We start from the raw sequence: 11,892 nt of genomic DNA on the forward strand, positions 1-11,892 counted from the left end.
ATTTTGCCAAAGTCATCCCTGCAATGAAAAACATCCTAAAGGGGGTTCTGTGGACAGAGAACCAACAAGAAAAGACAACAACCAGAGATCGGTGTACATGGCAGCATCACCTGAAAGTCTATCAACAAATGGAAGAGTCGAGAACAGAATAAAATTATAAGAACAAATCCAGAGGATCTGGGAGGTCAGTCTATAATCAAAACAATTACAATGTGAAAGAAGGTAAACACAGAGGAACAGATATCTCGGTGGTGGGAAGGTCAGGTAAATTACAGGATAAAATAGACTGTCTTAAATGGAGGGAAAAGTTAAAGGAATATAAGGTAACCACAACGTTGGGGTGGGGGATTTCGGGGGAGGTGGATTTTGGGGGAGGTAGAGCACGGGGTCAAGGCAAACACATCATAGTTTGGGTTTGGGGAGGGTGGTACAAGAAGGGTGAGGAGGTGGAAGAACAAGGTAGATAGGAGAACACTGAGACAGGTTTGCATGGGCTAAGTGGGGCAGAGGTAAATATTGATGCATACTCAACCTTGGAATAACAGGGCTCTGTGATACAGAGATCTAGGCATAGTTTGAAGGGGGGAAATAATACTAAGATGCGTGACTGTCTTATTAATATTGTAAAAAAGACACTTGTATGAGAGAGAAAGGAATGTCCAGAAACATGATCACAGAAAACTTGTAAACCTGTTTTCAGCCTTTAACTGATTGGAATATCTAAAAGGGGTTCTAGAACTTGCCCAGTGAAACAGGCCTCTTGTGGAGCCTTTGCAGAATATAGGACATTAGGTGGAATCCTGAGCTCCATCCAGAACCTTCTGAGGTGGGACATTCCCACTAGAAAGGACAAGCAGACCAGCCTGGAACAGCTAGAGTGACAGAAGATACATCTTCAAAGAAGGATCATCAGGAAAAACCCAAAACAAAAATGGCAGTATGACAGGCTACTGAAAGAATAAGCAAGTTGTTCACTGGGAAGCCATCAAGACAAACAATCAAGTTCCTTCAGAACAAACCCCCCTATGAGACTGAAACTCAAAGGGAACACATGAGCAGGCATGTAAGCTTGCTGATGAGCACATTGGGCTACTGGTGAGTAGAAGAGGGGGAAAGGCAACAATGAAGAAATGGACTGAGTTCAACCACAGCACATTGATTCCCATTGACCTGGAGATGAGAGAGAGAAGAGGAAGGGCTGCTGGTCCAATGTGTGGTGAGACCTGGGGACACCTGTGCCCATGGACAAGGACATAGACACAGAGGGCGAGAGCTAAGAGTGAAGCATCCAGCTGATGTGAAGTGAGGGGAGAGGCACAAGAACACACAACTATGCGAATAGTATCCATTTGACCTAGCCTTGATGGCTTGATAATCAGAACTTGACTAGAGGAGAATTTAAAAAATATATATGTATTTTTTTTTATAAAGGAAACAAGGGTAAATTGCTACAATTTGATGAACTTGACCTATACTCATGGAGGAAGTAACTCTAAATACCAACAGACAAGGAAGGAGTCTTCACATCAAGTATCAATGCTATCCCTTCTGTACACAGGGTATAGAGGGATGGGCAACTTAGACATTGGCTTCCTAAAATGAGGGGGTGATAAAGGCACGAAGTGACTAGCTTACAAGGTTTCAAGAGGGAGTTTAATTTAAGAGTGTGTGGGGGAAGATAGAGTCCCCACTGAATAGTTTTCATCTTGTCTAAATAGATCTGGTTAAAAGAGATGGGGATAAGATTCTTATGATTCAGCAGTGAGTAATTGTTATCATGACTAATTGCGACTGTCACAGTTGTAAAGGTAGAAGTTTTTTAACAAAAATGGGGAACAGTTCATCTTACAGTCCAGAAGCAGGGGATCCTAGGACCATCAAGGAAGAAGAGCACAAGCAGAATGTGGACCTTATCCAGAGAAACAGCGACATCAGAAATGAAGGCAGAGATGTGGACATGGAGTGGGGAGCAGTTGAGAACTCATGGGAAGAGAGGGACTAAGAGATGGTGGCCATGAGGCAGACTTGCAGAATGTGTCCTTTGGGGCTATAAATTATTATATATGCCTAAGTGGTTTAAAAAAAAAAAAAAAGAAATGCTGTTAACTGATGGTACATGGAAGGGAATGTAATCATTGTGTTGAAATAAGTTGTATGATTTGTTGAATGTAAAACTGATGATCTGCCCTGTAAATTTTCACTCACTCGCTCCACAATAAAAACTTAAAGAAAAAAAAGAAATTAAACGATGTATTGCATTAGGCAAATCTGCTGCACAAGACCTTTTTCAAGTGTTGAAGAGCAAAGATGTCAGCTTGAGGACTAAGATGCACCTGACCCAAGCCATGGTATTTTCAATAACCTCATATGCATGTGAAGGCTGGACAGTGAATAAGGAAGACAGTAGAAGAATGGATGCATTTGAGTTATGGTGTTGGAGGAAAATATTAAAAATGCCATGGGCTGCCAAAAGAACCAACAGATCCGTGTCGGAAGAAGTGCAGTCAGAGTGCTCCTTGGAGGCCAAGATGGCCAAACTTCGTCTCTCATACTTTGGATATATTGTCAGGAGGGACCAGTTGCTGGAGAAGGATATCGCATTTGGTAAGGTGGAGGGTCAGAGAAAAAAAGGAAGACCCCAAGCGAGATGGACTGGCAAACTGGCAGCATCTATGGGCTCAAGTGTGGCAACAGTTGTGAGGTTGGCCCAGGATTGGGCAGTGTTTCAGTCTGCTGTGCATAAGGACACTATGAGTCAGTAACGATTCAATGGCACCTAACAACAGCAACATATATTTAAAATCTATGTGGATCATAACAAACTGTGGGTAACATTGCAAAGAATGGAAATTACAGATCACTTTACTGTGCTCAGTAGGAACCTGTACATAGACCAAGAAACCATCATTTGAACATAACAATGGGATGCTGAATGTTTAAAATCAGGAAAGGTGTGCACCAGGCTTGTATTCTTTCATGTTACTTACTGTATCTGTATTCTGAGCAAATAATCTGAGAAGCTAGATTATATAAAGAAGAACCTGGCATCAGGATTGGGTTAAAAGTCATTAACTGTTGGCAATATACAGATGATTTTGTTTGCTGAGATCAAAGAGATCTTGAAGTACTTACTGGTGAAGATCAAAAACTACAGCCTTCAGGATGGACCTTACCTCAGTCAATTAAAACAAAAATCCTCACAACAGGACCAGTAAAGAACATGATGATAAACAGAAAAGATTGAAGTTGTCAAAGATGTCATTGTACTTGAGTTTGCAGTCAGTGCTCATGGAAGCAATAATAAAGAAATCATACAATGTATTACATTAGGCAGATCTGCTGCCAAAGACCTCTTTAGGGAGTTCAAGAGCCAAGATGTCAGTTTGAGGACTCAGGTGCACCTGATCCAAGCCAGGGTATTTTCATTCACCTCATGTTCATGTGAAAATTGGACCATGAATAAGAGGAATTGATGCATTTGAATTATGGTGTTGGCAAAGACTATTTTAAATACCATGAACTTCCGGAAGAAGAAACAAATCTGTGCTGGAAGTACATCCATCGTGTGCCTTTGAAGTGAGGATAGTGGTGATTCATGTCTGCTACTTTGGATGTGTTGTCAGACAGAGCCAGTCCCTAGAGAAGGACATCATGATTGGTAAGGAGGAGGGACGATGAAGAAAAAAGGAAGACCCCTAAGGAGAGGGATTGATATAGTGGCTCAAACATAACAACTATGAGGGGGAAGCAGGACTCAGCAGTGTTTCGAGCTGTTGTACAGACGGTCACTGTGAGCCAGAAGCAACTTGATGGAACCTAACAACAATCTATACATAGAAAGACATTTTGATTGTTGAAATGCATAAAATTATATTACAGATAGGCATTAACAGGTAAACATTTGCAATCGCGTTTGAAACTCTACCTTTGAACTTCAAGTAATACAATTAATTATGTTATCCCACAAAATATCCCATTCTTATTGGGCATATGTTATAAAAAATTTTGCTTTATTATTCAGTTTTTAATTTTGTCAGCAACACTCTTATGAAAATTTGTTTTCTCTCTTATTATAGAAATGGCATTATTGTTACATGCAGTCAAATCAGTTCCAACTCACAGCAGCCCCATATACAACAGAATGAAACACTGCATGGTCCCACACCATCCTCACAATCATTTCTGTGCTTGCACCTATTGTTGCAGCCACTTAGATGTCAGTCTGTCTCATCGAGGGTCATCCTCTTTTTCATTGACTCTCTGTTTACCAAGCATGATGTCCTCCAGGGATGGTTCCCTCCTGAGAACATGTCTGAAGTATGTGAGACAAAGTCTAACTATCCTTTTTTCTAAGAGGCATTCTGACTGTACTACTTCCAAGGCAAATTTCGTTCTTCTGGCAGTCCATGAAGAACTTCAGTATTCCTCACCGCCACTGTAATTCAAAGCCATTCTTGTGTCTTCCTTCTTAATGGTCCCGTTTTTACATGCATATAATGCAGTTGAAAATACCATGACTTGGATCTTCTTGTTGTTAAGTGCTGTCTAGTCAGATCCAACTCGTAGCAACCCTGTAAAGGGTTTCCAAGAAGTGGCTGGTGAGCTGGAACTGTCAACTTTGCAGTTCAAATGACTGCAGTCCAGCGTGTTAACCCGCAGCTCTACACTAGGACTCCATGATGTGGATCAGGCTCACCTTAATCCTCACAGTGGTAAGTTTGCTTTCTAACTCTCTAAAGAGGAGTTTTACAGCAGAGTTGCCCAAAATAGTACATCGTTTGAGTTCTTGACTGCTTCTATGGGCATTGATTGTGGATCGAAGTAAAATGAAATCCTTACCAACTGCAGTATTTTCTCCAGGTATCATGATGCTACTTATCAGCCCAGTTGTGAGGAGTTGTCCTTTCTTTGTGTTGAGGCGCAATCCACACTGCAGGCTGTGGTCTTTGATCTTCATCGATAAATGCTTTGAATCCTTTTGCAAGATTGTATCATTTACACATAAGTATCTATCTACAGTCTTCAATTTTGCCTCCTATCTGGCCCTTAACAAAAAAGGTTTGCTAACCTCTGCTTTAATGGGAGACATACAGTAAATAAATAAAATGTTTTAAATAACATGATTTCAGACAGCAATAAATATAATGAAAACATTGAATAAGGTGTTAACAATAAGAGATTTGTGGAGAGTTTTTGTTGTTGTTGTTAGAGGTAGTGGCATGCAGATCAGACAAGCATGGTACAAAAATTACAACCAAGGAGGGTATGGATCAGGGGTCATAGGCTGAGGACAGCTGAGGACCTAGTGCCCAAGATCTCTCCACAGAAAGACTCACAGAACCAAGAGCACAGGACTGTGAATGGGGTGCAGAGCAAAGTGGATGTTGGCATCTGATAAGAGCAGAGACACTCTAGGACACAAGAAGGAATGGGGAGGGGAGCTGAAAAGATTCTGACTCTGCTTGACTCAGTGCTGCCTTTTTGTAAAAGTACATCCTTTGGTCATGACATTCTTAAAGTATCAAAATAGACAACAGTCGACAATGACACAATGCTGGAAGATGAGCCCCTCAGTTGGAAGGCACTCAACACAACTGAGGACGAGCTGCCGCCTCAAAGTAGATTCTACCTTAATTAATGATGTGGATCGAGCAGACTTTGGAGACGCTCCGCTGTGGGTAGGCACAATGCAAAATGAGAAGAAACAGCTGTGCATCTAGTACTATCCAGTAATAAACAAATGCACAAAAAGTGAATGTAGGAGAATTGGGAGTTATCAAAAACAAAGTGGAACACATAAAGATTTATATCTTAAGCATTAATGAACCAAAAAGGACTGGTATTGGCCATTTTGAATTGAACAGTCATATTGTTTAGTATACTGGGAATGACAAACTGAAGAGGAATGGTGTCCCATTCATTGTCAGAAAATTTCAAGATCTATCTTGAAGTACAATGCTGTCTGTGATAAAATAATATTCATACTCCTGCAAGGAAGACTAGTTTATACCACTATTAATTCAAATTTATGTACTAACCAGTAAAGCCAGTGATAGTGAAATTGAAATATTCTACCAGCTTCTTCAATCTGAAATTGACCAAACATGTAATCAAAATGTATTGATAATTACTGGTAATGGGAACAGGAAAGTTGGAAACAAAGAGGAAGGATCAATACTTGGAAAATATGGCCTTGATAGAAATAATTCTGGAGATCACATAGTAGAATTTTGCAAGACCAATGACTTCATTGCAAATAATTTTTTCCAGCATCAGCAGTGACTATACATGTGACTTCGTTAGATGAAATACACAGGCGTCAAATTGACTACATCTTTGGATGCTGATGGTGGGGAATCTCACTATGATTATCCAAAACAAGTCCAAAGACTGACTATGGAATTGACTATGAATTACTCATTGCAAGCTGTGACTGAATTGGAAGAAAGTTAAAACAAGGGCATGACAAGCAGAATGTGGGACCCTATCCAGAGAAACAGTGACACCAGAGATGGAGGCAGAGATGAGGACATGGAGAGAGGGAGTAGCTGAGGACGCTAGACTCATGGAAAGAGAGGGACTGAGAGCTGGCAGCCAGGAGGCAGGCTTATAGAGTATCCCTGTTGTTTGGTTAAATTATTATATTTTCCTGAGTGTTTTTGTGTATATCCCCCCCCCAAAAAAAAAGTGCATGAGAACCAAAATATGACCCTAACTATATCCTATCTGAATGTAGAGACCATCTCAAGAACAGATTTGATGCATTAGACACTAATGACTGAAGACCAGAAGAGTTGAGGGATAGCATCAAGAATATCATATATGAAGAAAGCCAAAGGTCATTAAAAAGACAGGAAAGAAAGAAAAGATCAAAATGAATGTCAGAAGAGACTCTGAAGCTTGCTCTTGAAACTAAGGCAACTAGAAGTAATGATGGAGTAAAACAGCTGAATAGAAAATTTCAAAGGGCATCTCAAGAAGACAAAGCCAAGTATTAAAATGAAATGTGCAAAGACTGAGAGAAACGCCAGAAGGGTAGAACACACTCAGCATTTCTCAAACTGAAAGAACTGAGGAAAAAATTCAAGTCTCTGGTTGCAGCATTGAAAGGATTCTATCAACAAAATATTGAATGAAGCAGGAAGCATCAAAAGAAGATGGTAGGATTACACAGAATCAGTGTACCAAAAAGTATTGGTAAATGTTAAGTCATTTTAAGAGGTACCATGTAAGCAAGAACCAATGGTACTGAAGGAAGAAGTCCAAGCTGCACTGAAGGCACTGGCAAAAAATAAGGCTCCAAGAATCGGTAGAAAACAAATGGAAATTATTCAACAAATTGATGCAATATTGGAGGTTCTCACTCATCTGTGCCAAGAAATTTGGAAGACCTGGGCAACATACTGGAAAATATTCATATTTGTGCCCATTCCAAAAAGAGGTGACCCAACAAAATGTGTAAATAATTTAACAGTATCATTAATATCACTTGCAAGTAAAATATTGCTGAAGATAATTAAAAAACAATTGCAGCTGTACATCAACTGGGAGTTGCCAGAAATTCTAGCCAGATTTAGAAACAATAGAATGAGCGATATCATTGCTGATGTCAGATGGATATTGGCTGAAAGCAGAGAATACCAGAAAGATGTTTACTTGTGCTTTATTGATTATGCAAAGGCATTTGACTATGGGGATCATAACAAATTTTGGATAACATTGCAAATAATGGGTATTCCAGAACATTTAACTGTGCTCATGAGGAACCTATAATATAGATTCATTCAGTCGTTCATACAACAAAGGAATACTATGTGGTTTAAAATCAGAAAACGTGTATGACAGGGTTATATCCTTTCATCATACTAATTCAGTCTTATGCTGAGCAAATAATCCGAGATGCTGGATTATATGAAGAACGTGCCATTAGGATTGGAGAAAGACACAACCCTGCTGACTGGAAGTGAAGCGGACTTGAAATGCTTACAGATGAAAATAAAATACTAACCTTTAGAGTGGATTACACCTCAGTGTAAAGAATACAAAAATCCTCACAATTGGACTGATAAATATGATAAATGGAGAAAAGATAGAAGTGTCAAAAACTTCATTTTGCTTGGATACACAGTCAACACTTACGGAACCAGCAGAAGCAGCATCAAGAAATCAAATGTTGTATTGCATTAAGCATATCTACTGTAAAAGACTTCTTAAAAGTGCTAAGGAGCAAAGATGCCGCTCTGAGGACTAAGGTGCACCTGGCCCAAACCAGTTGGATATCATATTAGAAAGATCATAGAAGAATGAATGCACTTGAATTATGGTGTTGGCAAAGTGTTGAAAATACCATTGCCTACCAGAAGAACATGCAAATCTGTCTTGAAAGAAGTACAGTCAGAATGCTCCTTAGAAGCCAGGTGGGACTTCGCCTCTCAGACTTTGGTCATGTTATCAGGAGGGACCTGTCCCTGGAGAAGCATATCATGCTTGGCAAAGTGACAGATCAGTGAAAAAGAGTAAGACTCCCAATGAGATGGATTGATGTAGTGGCAATAACAATGGCCTCAAACATGGCAATTGTGAGATGGGTGCAGAACCTGGCAGTGTCTTGTTCTGTTGTGCAGATGGTTGCTAAGAGTCAACCAACTCAGCAGCACCTGATAACAACAACAACAAGACACACCAAACCCTGGCCTAAAATGATACCAGGAGAGCCCCGTGTGCAGATTGGTTTAATCCTGGGTTCCTGCACTAACTCACTGTTATGGTGTTTCCACCATAGGCACAGACTTCACAGTCTCCTACTCAAGCTGAGGTGAGGTTTGTGTTTTAAGAATCACACTTTCACACAATACCTGGTGACCCACAGGAAGGAGGACGGGGAGAGGAGGCGGATTGGAGTGCTCTGCTAGCATCATGAATGGCCATTTTCAAATGATAGGAGAGTAAACTGTAATCTCTTTTAGTAAATTCAAGAGGCCCTGAGTGTTTACAGTCATTTTAATTTCAAATACTATTACCAATGGAAATGTATTGTTGCTAAGTGCCATCTAGTCATTTCTGACTTCTAGCCACCATGTGTTTTGTTGTTGAGCAGTGACTGGTGGGTGTAAACCACCAGCCTTGGAATTAGCTTGTGTGTAGTCATCCACTGCTTATCCTACAGGACCACTCCAGGAAATACAGACCCTCTAACTGCGTAGCTGTCTTGTAACATAGTCTTACATGCGTGTTTTAAACATGAGACCATGGTATCAGTTTCTTGCCATTTAACTTTTTATAAGTGTGTGAAAAGCTCAGTGGTAGAATTTACTGAAGATTACTGGCTGTTTGCAAATGCAGTGACTCTGTAGGATCAGCACTGGACCATAAACCACAAGGTTAGTGGTTTGAGCCCATCAGCTGCTTCATGGGCGAGATACGAGGCTTTTTGCTCAGGCAAAGGTTGACAGCTTCGGAAGCCTCATACAGCATCACTCTGAGTAGGACCCACTTGATGGCACTTAGCAATCACAACCTGTTTATCACTGGCAAAAGTGTATAGAGTGACCTACTCACGTGTTTTCAATTGAAATCACACTCAGCTGCTAACCCATCAGCCCCACAGAAATAAGACCTGGCAGTCTGTTCCTGTGAAGGTTACAGCCTAGGAATCCTAAGGGACAGTTCAACTCTGAATGGACTGAGTGTACCTGGTATTTAATACATTTATTGTGTGATATTTGAAAATCAGCTGGAGGAGATTTAACAATAGCATTCCTTTATTGAGATGAAGTTTGCCAGTAGCTAACAGCACTTCCTTTGACATTCAATGAACAACATTCCTTATTTGTATCCAACACTTAAAATTCATTGTTTACATTACTGTGACAAGTCTTCTGTAAATAACTACCCTTTTATAGGGTGACCTGTTTCATCTACTCTGATGTAATTTTGGTGGGGGTTTTTTTTACAGTTGCAGTAAATCTTTTAACAAGTTTTACTCAGTGATACTCAAATATCTGGTTTGATACTTTTTGACTGCTTTGTTTGAAGAATGTTCAGATTGAGTTTGTCTAATTGTGTACTATGAATAGCACACTTTATCCAATATAGTCTAAATTTATTAAAATATTTTCTTTATAGACCAAAACTTCTTTCTGCATTGTTTTCTTCAAGGCAGCTTGTCCTTCCTTCTTTCTGCAGTATTTATAAGTTTTATAATTTGGAGCAAATACAATTTCGTGTTTTTACTAGTTTACTAAAAATACTTCTTGTATCGAGACTAAATTAACTGCTGAGTTGTCTTTATTGACCTTTGTAGAGTTCAGTCCATGACTACATGGCCAACACACCGCTGTGCTTTCTGATTGAGAAAATATGGAAAACTGGGAGAAACAGGCTAAATACGATCAATAGCAACAAATATGTATTTTTTAAAAGATCAGCAGTTTTATGTATTTCCCCTGTGAAATCCTGTTGTCTGTTTTTTTTTTAAATAATTATGGTCTAATAGTGATATGAAGTTTACTTTTTATCAGACAGCTGTCTAGATGGTTGAAAATGTCTTTTGAGATCGATTCAGGTCACTGCTTACCCACTGCCTTTCGTGAGTTTCCACTTTTCATCTCTCCTGTTAACATCAGTGCTGACTGTACCCTGATATTTAATCTAGTTCTTGGGTAATGCTTATGTAGTTTTCTACACAGTTATATAAAGTTTGATATGTATATGACACATACATTATTTTTGAGGAGTTTAAAGATTTGATTGGCTGATTTGCTTATCTGTTTTCCCCAAAATACAACAGACTCGAGCCTTATGGACTATTCTGTATTCTTCTTGTCTTGCCTTCCCCCACACCCCTTCGTCTTCTTTTCTTCTTTTATTCCATTGGAGCTGTTCCACACTCAGTTCAGGTTTTCTTTGGTATTTTCCGTGTTTCAAAGATGTGTGTGCATCTGCTTCAGTGATGTAAACATTTCTAAAAAGTGTATTACAATGTTTGGATTTTATCTTTATTTAGCGACAGCGCCTTCGATCCACATCTGGGATGCAATCAACAAGCAGACCTTATCTATCCTGCGATGCCACCATTCAAAGGGAGTGTGTTCAGTCAGCTTCAGCGCCACTGGCAAGCTCCTGCTGTCTGTGGGCCTAGACCCCGAACATACGGTTACCATCTGGAGATGGCAGGAAGGTAGGACTCTTTAGGGTATGATTTTTAAAGATAAGAATACAAGGGTAGTATTAATTTTGTATTTAATATTTACCTGACCTTGGATTAGAAAACCTTTATTCAGGATAGTCCTATACAGTACATAGTGGGCAGTACCGTATGTATGTTGCATTTTAAAACTATAGTGAAAATGTAAGCTCACAAAACAGATAAATTAATGAAAATCATCAATCATATAAATAATTCACTTTTATTTTTCTTCAGGAAGAAACTATGTGTGTCTTTGTTGATTATTAAGGATTTGATTGATTAGTGAGGCTTTTAACCAGGAATGAAAATGAAGTCAATTTTATATGGGAATGGAAGATGAATAGATTAATATTACATAAGCATGCCTTAGACAAGGCATTTTCATAAAATATGAACTTCATGAAACCACATAGGAAACATTTGATACAATCCCTAAAATCAAAACTGTCTCTTCCGAGGTCTTGAAGTGCTCCAAAAGTAGACACACCACCTGCAAAGATATCTGACCGCAACTCTCTGCATAGTCCCTGTTTATCATGTGGTGGCTGGCCAGCACATTCAGCACCTTACAAGCATTGCTTTTTGAACACCATATTTTAAAATAACTCTTAGATCTTGATGGAATAAAAATTGAAATCTTTCAGGAAAGTGAGGCAGCACAGGAGGTACTCACTCATCTCTGCCAAGAAATTTGGAAGACAACT

At 39.4% G+C, this 11,892-nt stretch overlaps 1 protein-coding gene across 1 annotated transcript in view; it reads left to right on the plus strand.

Annotated features, from left to right (window-relative positions):
* EML5 (echinoderm microtubule associated protein like 5) overlaps positions 1-11,892 on the plus strand; it is a 266,949-nt gene that overhangs the window by 242,353 nt on the left and 12,704 nt on the right. The window contains exon 34 of the mRNA XM_006839584.1: positions 11,006-11,179. Coding sequence (XP_006839647.1) covers positions 11,006-11,179 — 174 coding nt within the window. The remainder of the gene's footprint in view (positions 1-11,005; positions 11,180-11,892) is intronic.

The sequence above is a fragment of the Chrysochloris asiatica genome, unplaced genomic scaffold (genome assembly GCF_000296735.1).
Source record: "Chrysochloris asiatica unplaced genomic scaffold, ChrAsi1.0 scaffold00025, whole genome shotgun sequence".
NCBI classification, from domain to species: Eukaryota; Metazoa; Chordata; class Mammalia; order Afrosoricida; family Chrysochloridae; genus Chrysochloris; species Chrysochloris asiatica.